Source organism: Motacilla alba, chromosome 6 (genome assembly GCF_015832195.1).
Source record: "Motacilla alba alba isolate MOTALB_02 chromosome 6, Motacilla_alba_V1.0_pri, whole genome shotgun sequence".
NCBI lineage: Eukaryota > Metazoa > Chordata > Aves > Passeriformes > Motacillidae > Motacilla > Motacilla alba.
Window position 1 is genome coordinate 19,266,343 of NC_052021.1, and position 22,781 is coordinate 19,289,123.

At 38.7% G+C, this 22,781-nt stretch overlaps 1 protein-coding gene across 6 annotated transcripts in view; it reads right to left on the bottom strand.

Annotated features, from left to right (window-relative positions):
- Nucleotides 1–4,394: 4,394 nt before the first annotated feature.
- The window catches only part of PANK1 (pantothenate kinase 1), a 42,633-nt gene continuing 24,246 nt past the window's right edge, over nt 4,395–22,781 (bottom strand). For 4 of the 6 annotated variants that reach the window (XM_038141567.1, XM_038141569.1, XM_038141565.1 and 1 more), the window contains 6 exons: nt 22,356–22,708; nt 13,505–13,758; nt 11,807–11,983; nt 11,277–11,400; nt 6,507–6,632; nt 5,365–5,890 (listed from right to left, as the gene is read on the bottom strand). In XM_038141567.1, the coding sequence (XP_037997495.1) occupies nt 5,831–5,890; nt 6,507–6,632; nt 11,277–11,400; nt 11,807–11,983; nt 13,505–13,758; nt 22,356–22,691 (1,077 nt within the window). In that variant the 5' untranslated portion in view covers nt 22,692–22,708 and the 3' untranslated portion in view covers nt 5,365–5,830. Of the gene's footprint in view, nt 5,891–6,506; nt 6,633–11,276; nt 11,401–11,806; nt 11,984–13,504; nt 13,759–22,355; nt 22,709–22,781 lie in introns of all 6 variants that reach the window. The other 2 variants (XM_038141564.1, XM_038141568.1) reach the window with 2 other exon arrangements.

Genomic DNA, 22,781 nt, shown 5'->3' on the forward strand with positions numbered 1-22,781 from the left:
AAATTGAGGAGGAAAAGATTAGAAATTGAAAGAAAAAGTCTTCTTGACTAAAACTAAGCTGACCTCTATGATTTGTCCAATGATTAAAAGGTGAATTAGTCTGCAGGGTTTGGTACCTTTTCTGTTTAATTTTTTTTTTAAATACAATTTCTTATGTGATGAAAGCAAGGAGCGGAGAGAAATTTAGTTCCTGAATGTTTTCTGCCCTAGCTGTAAAAGAGCAGGTTTGAAGTGTGTTACAGATTAGCCTGCAGACCATCAGGAAGCAGCTTTAGCTTTCCTTGCACTGCTTTTCTCCCTTCTAAGAGGCAAAGAAAGCAATGATGCTTGGGGGCCTCTACACTGCACAGGCAAACTTGCTGGAAAGAAGTCTACAAACCTCCTATAATTGAAGAGAACAGAAAATTTATTTTCTAAGCTAAAACAGAAGTGACAAACACTGGGAATTTGGGAGTGTTTTTGGTTTATCTTGTAAATATTTCTGGATTTTTTTGTGCACAGCCTTTTGTAGCCAAGTGCAATATGCTGAAAGCTAGCTGGGTAACAGCATGCTCCATGCTTAGGACATAGGAACAGCATGTTTTTGTTTACTTATTCAAATAGCAGTAGGGGTGAGGTTGCTCAAAAAACAAAACAATTCTACTAAAAAGAACTAATTTTTTTTAAGTACATTCAGCATTTTGTGATTCATTTAGCCAGCCACCTGTGAAAATGCTAAATTAGTTTGTTTAGGGTTTTTTCCAATTAATATGCATTATTTCACAGGCAATTTTTAAAATATAAAAAGAATAAGAGCAATTTTCAAAATAAGAGTGTTCTCACTGTTCAAATCAATAGCAAGAGTAAGGTTTTATCTCCAGGTGAAGCCTATCCAATCTTTTCTGAGAAGCCTCTCCCAGCTTCAACTGCCTTGCCCACATTACACTACTGCATTTCACAAAACAGATCTTCACAGACCACCTCGGCTGTGCTGCCTCCACTGCCAGTCAGCCTGTCAGTGGGGTAATGCCAGTGGGAGGACAGAGGGGGCAGGTATAGATTAACGCCACTATCCCAACTCACTATTACATCTACAGCTTGGTAATGGTTTGCTGCCTTACATGAGAATATTTCCATTGCACTCTCCTAACTGATGCAGCTGTTCTAAAAGCTTGTAGGAAAGCATTTTGGTCAGCATCCTTCCTATGGGCTTGAGATACTCATTTCGTCATCCCTACTGAAACACAGGTATTTCCACTTCCACCTAACCTAGCATCTGCATTAGAAACTCCTACAAGCTGAGACCAGCTGTTTTATTTTTGTGCAGTTTGTTAACGTACGAATGCAAAACAAATCCCCTGACCAAGTCACAGCACACCAGTGACCACACCACCTTGCTGCTTGAAGCACCAATATGTCTGGTGTGGCAAAATGCATTATCAAACCAGTGTCTGCCCATGATGAGACTTTCTTGCTCTAAGAATTGTTCCTTGATGCTTTTGAGGATGCAACAGAAAATGTGTATTCCTTTGCAAGGAAAAGTTCATCTCACAAAAGATTTTAAACCTAAAAAAGCATGCCATTTTGGGAAAAAAAAAAACAACTAACATACTAAATGAGAAAGTGCTAACATGGCTAGCTGGGACCACATCTTCACAGAGGGGCATAAATGGAAATCTTGGTAACAGGGGTAAACTCTACTCTGTACATGCACTGCCAAGGCTGCTTTGGTACCTCAGCAGTTGCTAAAGGGCAACTTCTGCTTTGTATTAAATGCCCAGATTCATGCAAACTTTTAAGTTTGAAAAGAAATGAATGGGTCACCCACTCAAAAACCTCGAAAATGACAAAGTTGTCAACTTGGAAAGACGCTCTGAAGGTGGAAGTACCCTGATCATCACAACAAAATAAGGAAAACTACTTAAGAACAGGGAATGACGCATTGTTTAAGTAAAACATGATGCCATTTCATGCTGTTTACCCACCTTCATTCCAGGTACCAAGACACAAAAGAGACCATAGTCTTTTCCTATCCTGTGTTTCATTTAATTCCAAATTCAAAGACACCTTGTACTTTAAAAACAGAACCCAGTAGAACTCCTCATCCAACTGGAAACAATCATGGATGTTTATTTTGTCATCAGTTCAACCCCATATGGTTCTCCCATCTCTAAAGTTCTGCTGTGTCCTGCCAAAAATCACTTGCAAGTATCTTGTGACAGTCTAATGGGAACAGAAGTGCTGATAACAGTGAAACACCAGGACAGCTTTGCTGAGGTTGGAATGAACTGCAAGCACCCTACTTGTCCTAGAAGTCAGATTCTTGTACTGCCCCCATGCACCCCATGCTAGCCTTCTCTATCCAATCTGATAAAGTAAATACTCTTAGCTGTTTCTCATTCTTCATCCAGCACTAGGGATTTTCGCTCAATACTTTAGTAAAAAAATCTTACTTTAGGACACTGACCCTTCTTCCTAGGGGATGTAATTAGACTTTTTGTCAAAACCATTTAAAATTGGGCTGTCTTGGTGGTGATGGGGAGAGAATGAAGAGAGTAGCATGTGATTCAAGAACATTCAAGTGCAAAAGAAGAACAGGCCATGACAATTGAGAGTGATGAGTCTGACTCATTCTGCTCCAACTTACCTGAATAATTACCTTACCATATTTCAGAAAGAGAAGTTAGATGAACAAAGCTTGGTCTCTTTAATTTATACCAAAATAAGTATTTTCAACACATTCTAAATCTGCAGACTCACTGATCTCCCTTAGGGAAGTCTGCTTCAACTTCACCATTTCTAAAACAAAAAAGATCCAAGAATCCGGATATTTCTAGGTTCTCAGTAATACTCTTGGATAGTGCTGGAGTTGAACTTTGCTTGCACAAACTTCCAGTTTGTACCAGTTATAGTAGAGGTGTATCTGTATAGTTGAGCAAGAACGTTTTCATACTCTTTAGATACCTCTGGATGACTGATGAAGTGGGGCACCTTGGGGAACCCCTTCCAACAGGTGACTGTAGACAGCAACTGGATACCAAACACAAGCAGAAAAATTCAAGACAATGCCAATGCTCTCAGAAATGCCCCAAAGTAGTCCCCCTATGGCAAAAATATTGTAACAGTGCCAGAAATCAACCACACTGTCATTTATCCAATACCTTAATTACAGAAGGGGGGCATGGAAGAGGAAACCAAGAGCTGGGATTAGTGGAGGCAGGCAAAGTCTGAAGGTAAAGAAGCAAGTTACAGTACTAGCAGATTCATATGATGGTACTGATGGGGAAACAGGAAAAAGTAGTCAACTGTAGATTTCAAGGCAACAAAGAAATTAGGCTTTTCTCCCTCAGGAAGTGAAGAATTGAACATAAAGTGCTTTCCTCTACTTTTTCCTACTTTGTGATTTTCCACAACTCTCTATCCTAGTTAAGGTCTGCTAATATTTTTCCCAACCAGATGTACTCCTTTATGTAATATACAATTCAGAGTACTTTTTCTCATTCTTTAACTACAGAAATTCACCTATTAAACACTTTTAAATTTGAAATCAGCATTTTTAGGGTAAAGTTTTACTTTGTGTTTCTCTTAGAACTGTGATCAACTTACCTGACAGTCCCTAGAATCTTAGGGCTAACTTCAGGGCTACCATGACTGTGCTTTTCTTCTTTAACCACACAGCCTCAATTTGTGCAATTAAAGCCCTTATATATTTCTCTGAAGGGCTTGCTAGGGTTTTTTCAATGTGTGTATGTTTTTTTGTTTTGTTTGTTTGTTTGTTTTGTGAAGCAGAGGATTTTAATCTTAAAAGAACAGCAGTTTTTTCGTATTTGTTTACTTAACATTATTGTCTTCATTCACAATTCCAAATGTGAAGAATGCAAGAACACCTAAATGACAGACATTGCCATGTCAAAATCCCTTCAAAATCAGGCAATGGAGAGAAACGGGATCTTTCTCTGACACAAGCAGTTTCATGGCTGATGTCGTGCTTCCCTCTACTGGTTACCATAAGAAGCACAGTTACCTCTTCACATTCTGAAGTTTTCCTTAAAAACCAAAACAGTGTACAAGTGAATCTTTATTTGAATGCAAACTTAACCAATAACCTTAATCAAAGTGTTTTTCTTTTCTTTATTAAAAAACAGAGGCACTGAGCAGAACCATCTGCACTTACCTCAAGCTCAATATTACAGAAAATATCAACTTCAACACGCTAATATGAGCTCATATTTTTGTTCACAGCCCTTTAAAGTCAATTTCAAGCAGGCAAAAGGCTTCAAAGATTAAAGCCTTGTTATGAAGAGTAAAAACATGTCAAGAACCAAACGATTACCATGGAAATAAGTAGCCATGTATGTCACAAAAAAAGTGTTATGCATGTCACATCATTGCTTTCAAGAAATGAATTCCACAGATACATGAAAACTGTCAAAACAGTAGTGGTCTTTATTTCCATCACACAAGTTAACACTTCAGTTAATATCACCATCTTTCAACATTTGGGAGATATGTAAGTTAATGACTTAAAAAAGTGAAATATACCCCCTTTCAAAAATATACTGAATTCTATACTGTCCCTCTGATGAGTCATTTACATTATGTGACATCACATACAGTCCTGCAAGACAAAATAATTTATGAATTGTTTCTCAGCCTCTCATTTGTGAGCCCTCAAGGTATCTAAGGAGACCAAGTTTATACATGCTCTGCAGCAACCTAAGTACAAGGATTTCAAAGGGATCTCAAGTCAACTTGGGAAAACAAATCTAGAGAGGTCCACAAATCCAAAAAGGTAGAAAATACTGTACTGGAATAAACACCCAAATTTTAGTGTCCTGGAGAGGAAGTTAACACTAGTTTAAAAGCAGCAAATACTTTAATCAGTATTTTTCTAATTTTAGTAATTGGGCTTTTAATAATGCTGTTATCATTTGTTTTCAATTAAGAACAAGTTAAAACTTGCAGCCTACAGAAAAATAACTGAAGACAATCTCCCTTTACCATCTAATACCAAGAGTGAATAACATCTTTAGTACAGAACTCTTCAAGTTGATCAGAGGTTTTCATCAGAAACAGATTTTCATTTTAGTGTCAATTGAATAATTAGAATTTTAGTTCACATCTCCTTTAAAATTTTTTATTATAAAAAAGAATCAGCCCTGCAAAACCAGTTGGCAGTCTCCTCCTGCTGCAATTCATGACCACTGAAAAATTACAATCTTAAACCCCCTGCTATTATGAAGCTTCCTCACAGTCCTTTGAAGAAAAGCATTTAGCCACAGAATGATTTGCAAATTTTATTTTTTCGGGGGAGTGGGGTGGGCAGAGAGATGTTAAAGCATCTCATCTAACGAGGAAAGGAAAGGCAAAAAAATCAATTACTAGTTTTCACAGTAAAATGCATCAGCTTTGTAGTTTCATTTGAAACCAAGAACAAATCATGAAACGTCATGAAAATAAGATTAAAAAATCTCCTAGAGTGATTACTAAATGAAGTTAAAATTACCACACTAATCAGTAAACCCCAGAAGAAAAGCAGATGCCTCATATCACAGGTCCTACATTAAACAGTATCCATTTTTTAAAATAAATCCATAAAATTTTTATGTTTGGCCACTTTGCACATTTTTCCCCTATAAAATACAGTGTACAGAAAAAAAATCTCATAATTCCCAGTATGAATTCTGAAGTATAAGGTCAAAACCCAGAAATTAAAGATCAGCTAAAAGGATTTTAAATTATTTACAAATCCAGCAGGTAGAACTACCATAATGGCTTCATTTCCATCCTTGTAGTGGCTTTCACTCTTACCCAGCAGCATCTGCAGTGGGAATCTCTTCAGACAGCTTCATCACTGATCATCTGTCATTTTAAGCATTTCCAGAAGAGCCCCAACAGCTCCAAAATAACCCTTTGAACAAAGGCAAAAGAAAATCAAAGCCAATCAAATTCCAAAATAAGACATGAACACAAAGTTTTCAGTTCTGTTAAAGCAACTAAAAGAATGTCAGCCCTGCCAAATATTTGCTCTATGTAAAATAACATTTAATAAGATCATCCTTAGGTAGAAGAAAGGGCCCGATACTGGAAAAAGTCTTACATAGTTCTCCAAAATTATAAAAAAAAATAAATTACAAAACCATAATACTGATGCTGTACCAAGGCAGGGCAGTTTCCATCATGGACCTGTCCATCTGGTAGTCACCTCAAAATTATGCTTACAAAAATGAATGATACTTGAGGTTCTCTTACACCAGCCCACGCAAATGAACATTGTTGCTATCAAGCTCAGAAAGCAAACATGAGGAATGGGCAATGTTTAACAACACACATCACAAGATTAGTGATCAAACCAAGAAGTTAACAAGTAGTATTTTCAAATGAATTTGCAAACTAAAAAATATTTATGCAAAACTTACCTTGTGCATTCAATTCAAAGCAATGGCATTTCTCCCCTTTCAAGTTCACCAAAAAGAACTACAAGAATTTTGTACTTACAAATAGAAGTTCAACACATATTTCCTTACCTCATGTTCCAAAAACAGAGCTTTTAGCTGTCCCTTGGACCAATAATCCATAGCATATGCTAGCACCTTCATCGAAATCATATTAATTCTGAGAAAGTTGCCAACAAACACCACCTTGTCGATATTCTGTAAAATTGAATTTGAAAAACACACCAGAAAAATTATATTCAGCTACATTATTAGCCTCATTTAACATGTACCTCTGCCTCTACTACAAAGTTAAATGGGAATTTTAGGTTACATTTAAATAATTCAAACTGGAAAGTCAAAAAATATTGCAGTTACTGACTGCAAGAGTAGGGAGGTGCACAGTTTTATTCAAAAGAAAGTGAGAGGCTATTATCATAGGTGATCAATATTTGTTGAAAGTATTGAATAAATGTCACAACCTTCCCAACATGACTCAGATTATGAGCGTTTTGGTGGCGGTGTTTGGTTTTTTAAATGGTGTATGGCTGCATTAAAGACATCTTTCTCCCTTTGCATGTTAGATGAAGCAACTTTCCAGAGATCACTATGATTATTAAATCCAGATGGAGAACCTCTGAAGGGTATCTGAGAAAGATTACATTAGAGATGAGAAGGAGCATCTTTCATTATCTATTATCAGGACTGTGACTCCATTTTAAAAAAGCAAGTGAAATGGGGCTGACATAATAATACTTGATATGTATGGCATTCCTTTGTTTCAAAGCTCATTTGAACTCCATTTTCACAGGAAATTAAGTTTTTTTTTGAACCATCAGCACTAGTCTGCCAATGAGAAAGCCACAGACCTTCCTTAGTTGTATGTACACCACTGCAGTAAGCAGTGGTTCTGTGTGTTGTTTAAACAATTCCCCTAACTATCTTACCAAGCCTAGTTCTGCCTGTTACGCACAAAATTGCACTTGCATTTGCATTGGTGCACCAGATGATGTTCACCGGACACTAGAATTGGTCTAGAAGATTCAGTGGGAGGCCACATACTGGAGATAAAAGCTTTTACAGGAGTCTTGAAGAGCCCCAGGATGCATCTTTAAGAATCTTCTGCAGAAGTTTGCCAGAAAGGCTGCACAGGGACTAGAATTAGCAAGGGTTACCCCCCTGCATTGATCCAGCTGCATAAAGCCCAACACTTGGCTGTGCAGCAATTCCTGTGCTACGGCCACAGCTGTGCCATGCCCAGGACTGTGCCTGTGTCACAGTGCAGGGGACACCCTGACTGCAGTACCCAGGCTGCAGAGAGCCCATCCCCAGACACCGGAGCCCATTCACTGGTGTGCACTGACTGAGCGAGGGACAGCCCTGACTGCCCTCAAACCAAACACAGCAACACAAACTTGACTGACATCATTTCCCTTCAGTCATCTGTCTCCTCAGACTCTGCAGTCACATCAGCATGCAGTCATACTCAGGAATTTATGAATGAAAATAAGAACTTCTTAAATTTCAAAATGCTGCTATGGAACATGGCCAAGAGCACCCTGCATCCTTGGATAAGGCAGTTTTTTCTCTGAAGCAACTTCAGACAAAGGAGGGACAAATATGGAACTAATTAATTTCCTATAATGCCATAGCATAAAACTGATTAGAATCTACATTTCAATTTCACATGCATATGATTTTTTCTGAATATAAAAACAAAGCTACTGTTAGCAGAATCAATATCTAAAACAGAGTATAAAAATTACTGCAAATTTTGAATCGAAAAGTACTAGTCACATCTACTAGAATAAGTGTAGACCAACATGCAAATTTCAATTTTGTTTCAAACATTCCTTGAGTTGACAAGGTAAAAAGCTGTATTAATAATATAAACTTTCCTAAATTTCTGATCTCATCTAAAAACAAGTTTAGCATTTTTCAGAAGCTGAAATGCTGCTCTTAAAGAAGTCTTGTCAATTTACTTTTAAATTGTCCACTGCTGAAACTTTCAAAGCTGAAAGACAGAAATCTTAAACTGCTGAAGAGATGGTGGTGACATGCTTATTTAATCTAATCAAATTACAACAACCTGGAAAAGACATACACTCTTTAACTCTGTGGGGTCTTGTTAAATTGTTCAACTACCCTGCAGCAGAAAGCTGTAGTATAGCTTTAATATAGTATATTCACATTATTTACCAATATAGTTGAATATGGAAATCTATATCAATAACAATAAAAAACCGGCACATATTTTTGCAAGGCAGTTTGTTCAGATGCAAACTTACATGTTCTGTGAGTAAGAAAAGTATAAACCAGGAGATCAGTTTCCTTTATGCAGTTCTGCTGTGCCTAGGACAGGCCATTTCAAAGGGTCTGTGGCCAAATGGTTCCAGACTATGGAATTTCTCTACCCCATTGCCAACTTTGTGCAAGCAAATTTGCTTTGAAGTTTTGCAGACAGAATATTTCATTTATTCCCCAGCCTCATTTTTTCCTGCACATATGCAAGTCATTTTCAACACAATATTAAAGCTGCAATCATTGGGAAAAACTTATCAAAAGTCATGCTTCAGGGCATAAATTGATTCTGTCAACCTAAAAGTGAGCTTTACCATAACCCTAATCTAATACATACAAGGTCCACAAAAGAATATAGTATTCAACTATTCATTTAGCTCTTATTTGAGGATTTCATTCATCAGGCTTGCTGTAAGTCAGAGTCATGTCTCCCAAAGGCAATTTAGGTGTCTAGATTATTTAGCAGAGTGATAGCATTAGGTTTTTTTCCCCAAGATCAAGCTATGTGAAGATTAGCTTACTTGAAATGATACTGAATGTTTTTCTTTTCAATAGTATGTAAAGCAACTAAATGAAGTTTTCATTCTCTAAAACTACAAAATCGTTTACTTCAGTTGGAGAAATTGCTTTGACACTGTGAAATGAAGAATATTTAACACATAAATTCACATTCCTCCACCAAATTCTATGGATCACATCAGTTTTTAAGAGGCCTGCCCCCAGAACAAAAGATGGTAGGAAGTTTTTCACACTGACTGAGAAGCATTAGTTTCGTTAGCAGCCTGTCTCCTCCTCTGTGGTTCCCTGCTGCAACTCTCCATGCTTTGATAGCCCTGTACAATGCTGCTTGAACTCCATGCCACAAGGCAACACTGTAAAGAAGCTGAAAGCAAAGAGAACACTGAAAGAGAATCATCCTGACCCAAAGAGTCAAATTGCCAGGAAAAAAAAAAAAGTCTGTAGCCACTTTTCACAATGAAGGAAGGTAATCAGTGGCATTTGATAGGGGCATACTCTACAACTTGTGCTGATCAGCTCCTCCAGGGAGGAATATGAGCAAAAAACATCATAATGGCATACAAAATCTAAAGAAAATAAAAATGAACAGCATAGCAGTGCTGAAGAGACTTATATCCCATGATTGAGGAAAAAATGGCAGATGAAGATCAAATTTAAAAAGTGAAATGACACAACTGAAAGGGGGAAAGATGCTTGATTATGCAGACACAATGATAGGCTCCAAATTAGCCACTTTTAAAATGATACCATGGAGGGACTGTTGATGATTTCTTAGAAATTAGTTCCATGCTCACAAAAATGAAATATTATGAACTGTTAGTAAAGGAGCTCTGAACACAAAATTTATCCATATGCCATCCCATAAATTCATTGGGCAATGACACTGAATATCGTATGAAGATTTGATAATTCAATCTTAAAATTACAACCATAAAGAGATTAAAAAGACAAAACAAAGCAGTGCATAAAAGAGCATCTTCTCTGTTTTTACATATAGACCTAAAGGTATTAGGACCTTTTGTCTTGGAAAGACCAAGAGGGAGAAGTATCAAAGGTTGATTAAAAATCAAATCAAAACTCACACCCACAAAAAGCACTACTGATTAATTATTTACTATTTCTGATAAAGCCATAAGCTAGATGGGACCCAATAAAGTGGTTAGATGGCAGTTTGGTGAGTTCCTGGGGTTTGTTTAGTTCAATTTTTCTGGCTCTTTGTGTTGTTGATTAAAAACATAAAAGCAGCAGCAATTTTGTCTACCAACAGAATGTTTTGTGGCTAGAACACCTATGTAATAAAAAAAATTTATATAAATTCATTACCTGCTCAGAGCACATGAAAGCTAATAGTTACCACATAATGGTAAAGGATGAAATCTGCAGGTAAAAGCAAGGGCCTGAATGTTTGGGTTTGTGGTGGGGTTTCTGGTTGTTGTTATTTTTTTTTTTTTAACTGCTGGAAGCTGTAGTGTATGGATGGAACAATCCATCCCTATTTATCATGCCTAATGAAAAGAATGTAATAAGCATCTGATAGGAGTCTCAGGAAGGAAAATGAACTGCATTTTTATTTTTTCTGACACAATGCAACAGAACTTGCATCTATCCAAACATTTAACACAATACACAATTTCAACCCCTCATGCTATGGAAACAATCCAAGCAAAATAGTATTTGAAATAAAGTCTATCTTGCTATAGTAAAACCTGTAAATAACTACAAAGTAACAGAGTAATAATTAGTATTAAAAACATGATAATATCTATGTATTACAGCTTGAGAACAAGTGAACACTCCAGGCTGAAAGTCAATGTCTCGAAGAGATCTTTACAGACAATTTTTATCCCCTTTTAAGCTTAAACAGCCTTACACTTTGCATCAAAGCATACATATAACAAGCCACAAGAGCTACGACATGACATTAAATAGATGCATATTTACCAAGGCCAGTGACACATCTACTATGTCAGCAATTTGCATTTTTGCATCCTGATAATCTCGCTGTTGTTTCTAAAGATTTTAAGCTCATAGTAAATAACTTACCTCGTTCAGTGCACACATGCGAGCAATAGAACCTATGTTGTTGGTGATGGTGACCAAAGTAGCTCTGGCCAAGTCCTCTTTACTGATGGAATCTCTCTTTTCTTTACTCATCATATGACCAAAGCTGTGTGAGGAAGATCATGTCTTTTAACATGAGATATTCAGGAGTGATAAAAGCCCTTAAAATCTTTACCAATTAGCAAGCTTTGCTTGGATTTGATAATCATTCATTTGTGACAGATTTGAAATGTGAAAAGGGATCTCATTAGAAAGGCAGAACAATGAGTAAGGACACTTCCAAAATAGCTAATTTAAATGGCAGCAAACTGTATTTGGCATTACTTACATCTGTTTTAAAAAAAAAGAGCAAGAAGTAGGTGAGAGATCTAAGGACAAACCCCATGACACATGGAGAGGCATTTCCACATGGACACAGTGCATAGTCCAGGGATGATGCACTCAGCTTAGCATGCACAGGAAGTTCCCAAGGCTCTGCTTACAAAGAGCCAAATTAACACACACCTACACACCTTGAGGCTACAGCAGATCCCTGAAGGCCAAAGCGCTCGTAGTCTCCTCCATAGATGTCTTTCACCAGCTTATCCACGTTGGTGCTGTCTCCTTTCGCGGCCATTTCCAGCGCTTCTTCAAACGTCTCGCAGCCAGTGAGCAAACAGCACAGGCCCAGGAATGTTCCTCCTCCCAGGCTGCAAAAGCACAGTCCCTTCAGCCCAGCAGCTTGAACCAGCTTTCACCACAGCCCTTCAGAGTGCCATTAACAACATGCTGTACACAGGTGCCAACTGCATCTCACAACTCCTCCCTCGAGGAGCGAACACGGACACTCCGTGCTGAGTTCTATTTAACACAAGTGTGGTCTTAACCAAACTAGACTAAGTCTTTATTCCGTGAATAGGAGAATTATACTAAAGAGTTAGCTGAGAATAAGGTCCAATCCAACACCTCAGATACCACTTTGCTATTGTGGCACTCTAACAAGTTTTCTGCACAAGAATAATTAACCAGCAGAGCTCAAATGACTGAGGAAAGCATGAACAGTGAACAAAGGTAAATCTATAAGGGCTGGCAGCCAAGACAGATCTTGTCCCCCTAGCCAATGGCAGGAAGCAATGGTTGGCTCCTTTTCAAAGCAAGCCCAGCATCAGCCCTGAATGTTCTTTCTCTGCAAGAACTCGGAGCAAGGAGCACTCGAATATTTTGTAAAGGCTCAAGTACAATATTTACTGCATACCTAAATTTAGCAGGGATTATTTAACCTTGCATAACATGTTGCTAACCCATTATAGCTCTACTTTGAACTTTGCAGTCTTACAGACATGAACTTCAACTTACTGATCTCTACATCCTTCCTCATTCTTTCTTGGCCACTGACAAAGCTTATTTGCAGTGACTGCAGTCACAGTGACAGGAACCACTGAAAACAAGGGGACCAGTGAGACACCACGCTTGCACTCCATGACAAAGCACAGGAGGTCACATAGGAACACTATTTAGTCCATGCTCTTGATTACTGGGTTTTTCAGAACACATCTCACAGAACTGTAGTATACTCAGTATTTGAACAGTAGAAAGCCCTGCGCACCAGCCACAAGACATTATTGATTTCATCACCTCTAACAAGTCAACAAGACTCTGCAGTCATGTTTTTCCTTCCATAGTGGAAACGATTAGAAGCATGTCTACCAAAGATACAAAATCTCTGCGCTTGAAAAAGACCCAGAACTGCAAGAAATCCAATGCCTCCCACTGAACTTGTATCCATCTGTACTGCAGATAGAGAAATGGCTCATGTGGCAAAGGTATGCCCTAGGAAACGCAATAGAAGGTACATAAGCATGTCATGGGCAGTGTACAGGAGACATTTTAATACATATCATGCACCAAAAAACAGAATGCAGGGGAGAGAAGACTCATTTGCTGGGACAGTTTTATTTTGGTAATTCAGAGTAAGAGATGGGAAATAGGTAAGAACACCAAAAAGAGACTAAGGCAGGTCTAAAGTTGAACAGATCAATGATTTCCCTGACATGCATTCTCCCTCTGAAGGTATCCCAGGATATTTTCAGCCTTGCTACTGGTAGGCTTTTAAAAGAAATGGGAATACATGCACAATTTGGAGCTGTAGCTATTGATCACACTCTCTAATTCTACCTGTTCAGTTGTGAAGGAGAAAAGGAAACAATTAAGAAAAACAAAAGTAAATTTACCTGGATCCTGTAACTCTTTTATAATTGTCCTTAGAATACACAGCTAGGATGCTGACCCCTGAGCCTATGTTAACCAGCAGCATAGGATATGGATTATCAAGGCAGTAAGGCTTTTTCTGGCACTGTTCAGGATCTGTAGGATTTTCAAAATAATAGCACTCTGGTTGGCCATTGAAACCAACAGAATCAACATAAAGGAGGCCCTGGATCAAACAGTCCAATTCATCCAGTTTATAGAGCTGTAGATCAGCCATCTGTAAAAGAATAACAAGAAATTAAGAAATACACATTTCCTAGCATAACACAACACTGAGAAGGACAAGAAGTTCCACTGAAGCACTTTGATCACTTTAATAGTAACACATTATGCTATTTAAGCAGTACAAAGATCTAAGCATGAAGTCTGAAATAAAAATTCACTATCTGCCTGAAAACAGGTACCTCCCAAAACAATGATGTGCTATACAGTAATGTCATCTAGTTCCTTTGCCTTTGAGACATTCTGGGCTCTGCAAGCAGGAAGTATTTCTCCTCCTTCGTATTCTGACACAATAAACATTTTCCCCCTCGTTCCCAGCCCAACAGAGCTGTGCTCTGCAGCTTTTGAACAGTATCAGACATATGCCTACATAGCAGCATTCCTCAGGATGCAAAGGACTTTAGCTCATCATCCAACCACATTTCCCAGCAATTTAATGAAATTTTCAATAGAATTAAGATGTTCATGTTATGTAAATATGCATTAAATATACAGTGGATTTCTTTTCTCATACGTATTACTAGTTATTCTGGTAATTTTTAAATTACAATGAGAACTTTAAAATGCCGCAGGAAAAAGAGAGGCATAACCCCAATGTTTGGTGAAAAAACATATAAAAAATCCAAACAAAAGGACTGTCAGGCCTGTGCCCCCAGCAGAATATGACTTAAAGAGAAGGCAGATGACCAGTAACAAAAGCAGACAAAAGACATTCCCTCTGAGATTCACAGGTCACCACGACATGTCTGTTCAACAGACACATCTACTTGCCACAGCATTCTATTCACTGGAATTATAAATAACATCCCTTCCTCAAAATAGGATACACTGACCAACTGTAAAAACGCTCCTTTCCATTGTTAGGCAGAGGAGAGGGCAAAAAAAACCTGTAAAGATGCCCATCCAAGTCCTAAGGTCATTTTCATCCTCATGATGCATGCAAAGCAGATGGTGCCTATCTCTACTTTCTAGCAAAAAAAAAAAAAAAAAAGCAGAGTATAATGGAGTTATGCAGTACACAGCTGGTTCTTCAGCATTTGCATACTGCAGGATGTTTTAACAGCGGCTAATGGAGAAGATTTACACGGGTAACTATGTCCTATTTTTAATTCTGGAAGCTATATTAAGTCACTATAAAGAGGGAAGATATTTCTGTGGTCAATAGGTTACATTCTTTCAAGCTATTTAAATCTCCCCTGTTAAGACTTTGCTCTACTTGTACACATCTCTAGCTTGCCCTAAATGAAAGCCATCCCACTCTTTGGGTCTGTCCTTTTGTTTTACTAGCCACTCCTCAAATACTGTAACCAGGGTAAAGAAATAACACCAAAAAGACCCCAAACTAGCAGTCTCAAAGACCTCAGTATAGATCCAGTTATTCATAAGACAAGTGAGAGAGGTGGAAATAATTTCCTCTTGTTTCTGTCTTTCCTCCTGCAACTTTTTTTTTTTTGGTTACCACATTGCTACACAAATTAAAATTACAGACATTCAGCATAAAAGATTTAAACCATTTAGCTAGCAAACAGAATAAGCGAATAAGCATAATTTGTGAGAAAAAGTTTTTCAAGGAATGTTACAAAATTTCCAAGTGTACTTTGCAAATATCTTGGATTTAATCAATTACTAACTATTAGACCAAAAGGAAAGGCTCCAAGATAGACACAAGACAAGGTATGATGCAAGGTATCAACACAATAAACCCTTCATGCACTGTTTATCACAATGAACATTGGAGTCCCCTAAGTCATCCCTCCTTACAGGATTTCTTCAGTTGAGCAAGCATTGCACATACCTGGACGACACAAGGAGTATTCTGTACTATCCATGATCTTTCCCTAGGTTATGAGCTGTACAGTGTCAGTTTCCTCACCTCGCTGTGTAAGCTGGATGCAGCATGAGCAAACATGATCTAGCACACGCACAAATGTGCTGTGAACCAGGAGCTGTTGTACAGATGAGTCATTAGCAGGTTTATGGCCCCTACTGTCCAAACCCCCCTCTAATGTTACCCAAATACCCAGCCACAAGCTGCTTTTGTCTGATCCATGCTACACTTTTACAAACAGGAAAGCACTAGCCAGAGACCTTGCAAGACACAAACAAGTAATACAAATCAGAGAAGAACACTTCTGACACCAGTATAAAACCACAAACTCTCCAGTCACCTCACTAACTCTGTAAGAACAGAACAAGAGAAACTGATCAGGTTCTTTCTCAAGCACTACACATAAAGGTTTTATTAGGTCCAGCCCTCCATGTATAAAAGACACTAAAATTTGTTCTGCTTTTTATAGCTCTGTGCTATATTTAACAGTTGATATACTGTAAGCAGAGAAGTCCTATTACTGCTTTCTTTTATGTATGATATTCATTGCAGACTGAAAAACTATTTTCCTGTGTCATTGAAGCAGTCTGGTTTTGATTTTTGGAATAACCAACACAAGCATCAGTATTCTATGTCAATCCACCTTTCTTCAGAGAACCAAAAACTCTGCAGCCACCAGACACCCAAGGCTCCAAATAGCTTACTGAGCCAACAATGTTCTTATTTCTAAACAGAAATTAGGGCAAAGTTTCAAGAAATGTAGTAACCCAGTCTTGTACAAGAAGCCACGACTGAGCCCCGGTGGCAATTCAGTCCCTTTCCCTGCATACACAACTGTGTATTTGCTCACAAAGCCTCCAAGCACCAAAACTGCACTCAGAATTGAGGCACCTGTAACCACTGTAACTAATTTACAAACAGGCAAATATTTCTTCCTGCTGCTATAACCTAACCTACCACACTCTACTCACCCTCAACTTTCAGCTGTTCAAACCTCTTCTCCTTAGAGGAACCAAAGTTTATGTGCAAATATGGATAACAAAAATGGAAGCTGTGTCTAGAAGCACATTTTAATCGGATGTTTTTCCTACTACGTTTACAAAATGCATTTGTAGGTATTTTCCAGCCCTTTACAATTCCTTACATGAAGGCAGACAGCAAAATGGTCAACTTACCCTGCTCTGCACTCCTGTAAATATATTTAGCACAGTGCCTCTCTAGAGGTTATGTCAGAAAGTTGTGCTATGAGAAGAACAACTGCAGAACAAAACAGTATACAGGACCCCGGAGGGAAAATTTATGATGATTACAGAGAAACCACATGGACATTTTTTTAAAGAGTAATTTTTCTGCATTATAGCCAGACTGTAGCTATTCCTCTTTTTTTTTTTTTTTAATACTGCTTTTTAAATACTGGGGAAGGGAACAAAACACTTTAGACCTCAAGAAACTTTTCAGGACCATCAAAAGGAGTGACTTAGGACTTCAACCATGCTTGCAAGCAGGTGCAACACACCAAGAGAAAATAGCCAACGTTTCCCCCTATGACCTTAGTATCAAACTCCTGAAACACAGCTGATTTAGGGATACAAAAAGTCTGTTGCTACTGTGTACAGATGCTATTCCAAGAAAAATGAAAGACAATCTCTTTTACTCTTGCAAAAAGTGCTAGAAAATTGTGCTACCTGTTGAAATTTACATTTGGATTTCTTTGTTGTTTGCCTTCTTTGTTTTTTAAATAATGTGCATAACATTAAAAAATAAAATTATCTGTATTCAAGTACCAAGCAGTATAAAAAGAAAAAACAACATGTACCAGCTTGTCTGTGCTTTCAAGTATGGAAGCACATAAGTCAAAGACTTGGGTCCCATTTGTTTCTTATTATGGGTGAGCAAATACATCCACTTCAGCAAGGTGAACATGAAACAGCCCAGTCCTCTAGAAGTGAGCTGATGGCAGCCATGACATGCATGCTCTGGGGTTGAAGTCTAATGTATCACCATTGGTGTGCAGACATATTTTCAATGAAGTTCCAGCTCATGAAACATTTTACCTGCTTTTACTGTATTCTGGTGAAGATAGCAAAGCCTGAACCTAGATGCAGTTGCAAGGTCATTTTTCACTTAGACTTTCAATGAGAAATATGATTTTTTTTCTGTAAAAAAACCTGTTAGGAACATAGCATCTGGCAAGTTTTTAATTATCAATTACAACAGCCTCATTTACTATGTCACTGTGGCTTTTATGTCTGCTGGGCATTGCTCCAGCTTTTATTTCTTAGAATAGCTTACAATCTAGCTTTTCCTTCTATCTCTTCCACTTTCATAAATACTTTGCTTTCTTTATATTTTGATTATCTTCACTTCAAACCCCAAGCATGCTACTTTATGGAGCTGAAAAGAACTACTCACATTTAAACAAGACAAAGTCTAATGCAAACAAACTGCAATTCCATCATTAACTGAGGCAGAAGATTCACTCTATATCAGCTTTGGGCAAAAAAAGCACTCATCAGGAATCCTGTGCAGAGATCTGCCCCCTTGCACAGCAAGCCCTAAGGATCTCTCCTCTCTCTTGGCAGCGAAGAGATGCACATTGTTTCTCCCCATTCCCTCTGAAGAGGTTACTTTACCCATTCTCTGGATGCCTCTTTCAACTCCAGCTCAGCCCCTACAGCCTAAACAGCTGCCTCCAGCCTCTTCAGCAAGATTTTGAGTCTCACACTAACTGTGAAAGAGTTACACAGCTTACTCATCCTACAACACAGGACAGTGGGTTTATTTGTTTTAAGATGAACACAGTCTATAAGTCATCCTCAGGCATTCAGCTCAAACCACAAAGTCAAGCTTTAGAATTGGCTAATAACCGGCACAAGAAAATCACTATGCAACAGCCAAACTCACTTTTAAATCATTTTACTTTACAGAAGGTCAAGGCCTGAGTAAAGAGATTTCCTTCTTCCCCTGTCCCAAATGTTCTTGATTAGTGATTGGGCGTTTTTAGTACAGATGCTGCTTCCACTGAAGACAGCAGTAAAATTTCTGTTAGGACAAGTCAGGTTCTGCAGGTGTCTGTTCAGGAAAGGAATACAGAGATCCCACCTTTGAGCCACTGCAATCAACAGAAATTTTATAACAGAGCAGCTTTTAATCAAAAGTCTGAATAGTCCTTCCTCCGCTCATCCTGCCCATCCTTTACATTGAGTTGCTTTACAAAACTGTGAGGCAGCCTAAAAATTTATTCGTCATTAACAGCAAACTTCAGTGCAAGTAATGTGTCTGTGCTATCATGAAGGAGTTGCAGAGCACAGAGAGGTTCATCTCACAAGTAAGCAAGCCTAAGTACTCCTCACTTTTACAGAAGTGGTTATTTAGGCATTTACAGAATATGTGAAGTGACAGTACATAGCTGGGGAAAGGAGGAAGTATTATCAGAATTAGGCTGCAGATTCATCCATGCCTTAACACCACTGTTACCTGAAAATAAAGACTGCTGGCTATAAAGACCATTCATTCAAAAAGGAGGTAAAAAAAGAACAAAAATGCAAGAAAAAAACCCCTAGGCTGGAAACAGTCCTTTTGGTGAATTACTTACTGATGCTCTCTTCAATGAACATTAAGTATAACCATATGGTTGGTAAAATTATTCCTGTGGTCTAGTTTAATGAATAGTCAATTTTCCTACTTCTAGGGTAAGCACTAGATCTTCAGAATGAGTCAGATGATTAGCCAAGCTACTGACTGACAAAAGATCCTACATACTGCCAGCAATCAGCAAGCAGACCATGGAGACTTCTTCAGGTATCCACCTCTCCAGCACTGCAGATCATATGAGGGAGGTGAAATAGCTAAACCTAGGTAGCTTTGTAGATTTAGTTGCCTTTTTATAGAAAAATAAACAGTCTTAAGGTAAAAAGAATATGTCTCACCATTGTACATTTTTTTTTAATACACAAAAGCAAGAGAGATGTTTAGATCAAACCTGTTTAACTCATTTAGGGATTCAGAACCAGACAAAGGAACAGAGACAGGGTATCTGCCTCTCTATTTTAAGGAGAAAAAGCTTCTATAATCATAGAAGGCTTCCTTCCTTGGGATTTGAATGTATTGGATCTTTTTGCAATGGGATTTTTGCAATGTATTGGATCTTTTGTCCTAAATCTATGCAATCTTACAGTCACATTGAGAAATACTGTGAAAGACAAGTAACTTAAAAAGCAGATCCAAAGGAAAATAAAGGGCCAGAACAAAAGCATGTTAGCTAGATCAAATGAATTTACTAACATTTAGTCAGATTTTTTAACGAAAACAACAACATTCACAAAGGCACCTTTGTTTTTCCACACTGCTTCTAAGTAGCAAACAGAAAGATTTAAAGTTTCCTCCATATAAAGCATTTTACAATACTGAATCCTGCAGTAGCAAGATTTAGACTTGGCACATAGTCTCAACTTCTAGCGGTGAATTAGTGGTCAAGTACTTGAAGCAGGTATTTCAGGGCTTTGACAGAGCAGTCCCGAAGCTGTGGTCCAGTGTCAGTTTATACACAGCAGAACACACTGGTGGCCAGCTGCTGTTACCATGGCTAATGAAGTGCGACAATTTAAGTGCCAGTACCCAGAACACGCTGCCCTTTGAGAGAGATTAGGCAAGCAAACCTCCATGTAATGGATAATATTCTGCTTCTGTAATTCTCTAAGGATATTACAGTTTGAGCCAAGAAACACTTGCTATAAAGGAAGCTATGGAACTTAGCTATAAGAGGTGTCCAAAGCGCTCACTTCAGTGGGAGTGCACTTCACTGATAGCTTTATGCTAGAAAACTCCCCACCAGCCTTTATAGGGCTTGTCTTAAACTACCTACAAGTGTTGTAGCACACAGGATGTTAACAACACTGCAGAGGTGTAGAATTCCATGCCTCATTCAACGAGTCATTTGCTATGTGACCTCGTATTTGTGTTCAACAGTTGCCAAAAGAGCCCCAACTCCTCCAGCCATGGCTTCCCCTGCTATATTGACTGTATTGCAGCTGAGATGAGACTGATCCCTCCCCATGGATTGCATATTTACAGCCTGTAAGGCCAAAGCTACTACAGAGAGAAATGTTCAGCTGTGAGAGCCACCAGGTAACTTCCAGTTCAGTTCTGCAGCTGTGGGAGTGAGGGACACGAACTTCCTTACTAAGCAACTGTAGCTGTTATTAAATGATGCAGGAAGAATTAATTTGGAGAGACTGACCATTCCAAGGGGATAGTCAGCCTCTTCAGAAAGTCCTGAAGTGACCTCTCATTGTCACTTAAGAATGTGGCCTGAATCATTCCCAGGACATAAGATACCCAAAAACACCTCAACTGAGGCCACACTGACTAGAACTAAAACTCACCTCCTACTGTGGTGCCAACATCCTTAAATAACACAAGGCAAACAAGTTTTTAAGGACTTAATAATCAGTAGACTCTAACTTGTAAGGGACTTGCAGTCAGCCTGAACAAGAAATATTGCACTAATAGTGCAATTCAGAAACTTGATAATCCTTCTTTGGACATGGAAACAGTCTAATGTTCACTGGAAGTGACTGCACAACAGCCTAACAGTTGGGAATCATGTTGAGCTCTTGCAGCATTCTTTATCCCCCTTAGAATCCTGGTCATCTGGTACGTGAGGATATTGATGATGGAAGGGTATTGACAGAGAAAAAACCCTCTTGTACAGCAGGAATGGATGTCTGGGAGCTAAAAATGAAGCACACAGAGCCAAGGACTACAGTCAACAGCAGCTGGTGATTCAATATGAGAGGTCCCTGGACTGAAGCAGAGATAGAAAAGCAGCTGTAACCTGCCATCACCCAGTAGCCATCCCTCTCCCTCAAGATCAGGTCAAAAGTTAGGGACAGAAGTGACAGACCCACCAGTCAAGTAAATCATTCACATTAGTCTTAGTGACACTGTTCTGGGACAATCGGATTAGTCTCTTTTTCACACAAAATAAATGAAGATCTGTCCCAATACAGACAGATGCACAACAGACAACTGCCTCCTGAATGCTTTTTCTCTTCAACATGGTTTGTACAACAGCTCTTCGATGCTTCTGAACCACAACCAATATTTGAAGAGTACTCTAGTGCAAAACTTCACATTCACATCAGCTTCTGGAGTTCCCTGCAAAGGCTCTTTTTAAATCTTTGGGGATCTGAGACCTACTCATCTCAAGAACTGCCTTTCTTTAAATGGCACGCTCACAGAATTGAAATCAAAAGCTCACTGGTATTATTATGCTCCCACACACTGTCTCTCCCCCATGCTCCAAGTCTTCCAGACTCTTGTCTTCAGTCTGTTTGAAGGTTAATACAAAGGGAAGGGAACCTGAATCAAATCTCCCGCCTGTATGGTTTCATATCTGGTTTCCAATAGATAGCCACTTTGCAAGTACCTATAGTGTCAGGCTTCTAGGTTGTCATAACATACCCTCAGTTATTATGAAGCATCTGGCCATCACAGCTGTAGTCTAAAAAATCTCCACCTTTACTAAAAACATCCTGCACAGCAATACTTCAGTAGAATACCCAGCAAGTAGAATACCCTTCCCTCCCCCCTCCATGTTCTCAGCAATGTCACCAATTAACAAATGTGAATTGATTCTGTTGCTCTTAATCAGTTAGGATGGACTAAAAAAAAGCTATTTTCCCGGCGAGTTTTAAAAGATGGGCTCTCATGATGTTTTGCCAAAGTACCTCCCACTGAACCCATGGGAACTGTTCACGTACCGTTCTAAAATCTTCCTCAAACTTGTAAGCTCCACCTCCCGTGGCACAGAGTGTAGTGTGCAAACTGGAGAAGTTCTTTTCACTACCCATCTGTATGAACCTGTGCATGGCACAGCTGGGAAAGCGGATGAAGTGCAGGTTTCCTTTGCGTCCACACATAGTCAAATTTTTCAGTTCCAGGTGGACATCGCGAATGCCAGTTTTACCGTAGGCTGTATTGGAGGTCAAGTATTTCCTAATGCTTTTCAGGTTTTCCACCTCCTCCTGCTCCTCCTCTGCAGTAATGTCCTTAGGTTCAAAGTAGACCAGTTTAACCAATGTTCCACCGATATCCATTCCAAACCATGGGAATGCTAAGAACAAGGGGTTTAGGGAGGAAAAAAGAGAATGTCACTATAAATATACAGGGTAGACAAATCACTTAAA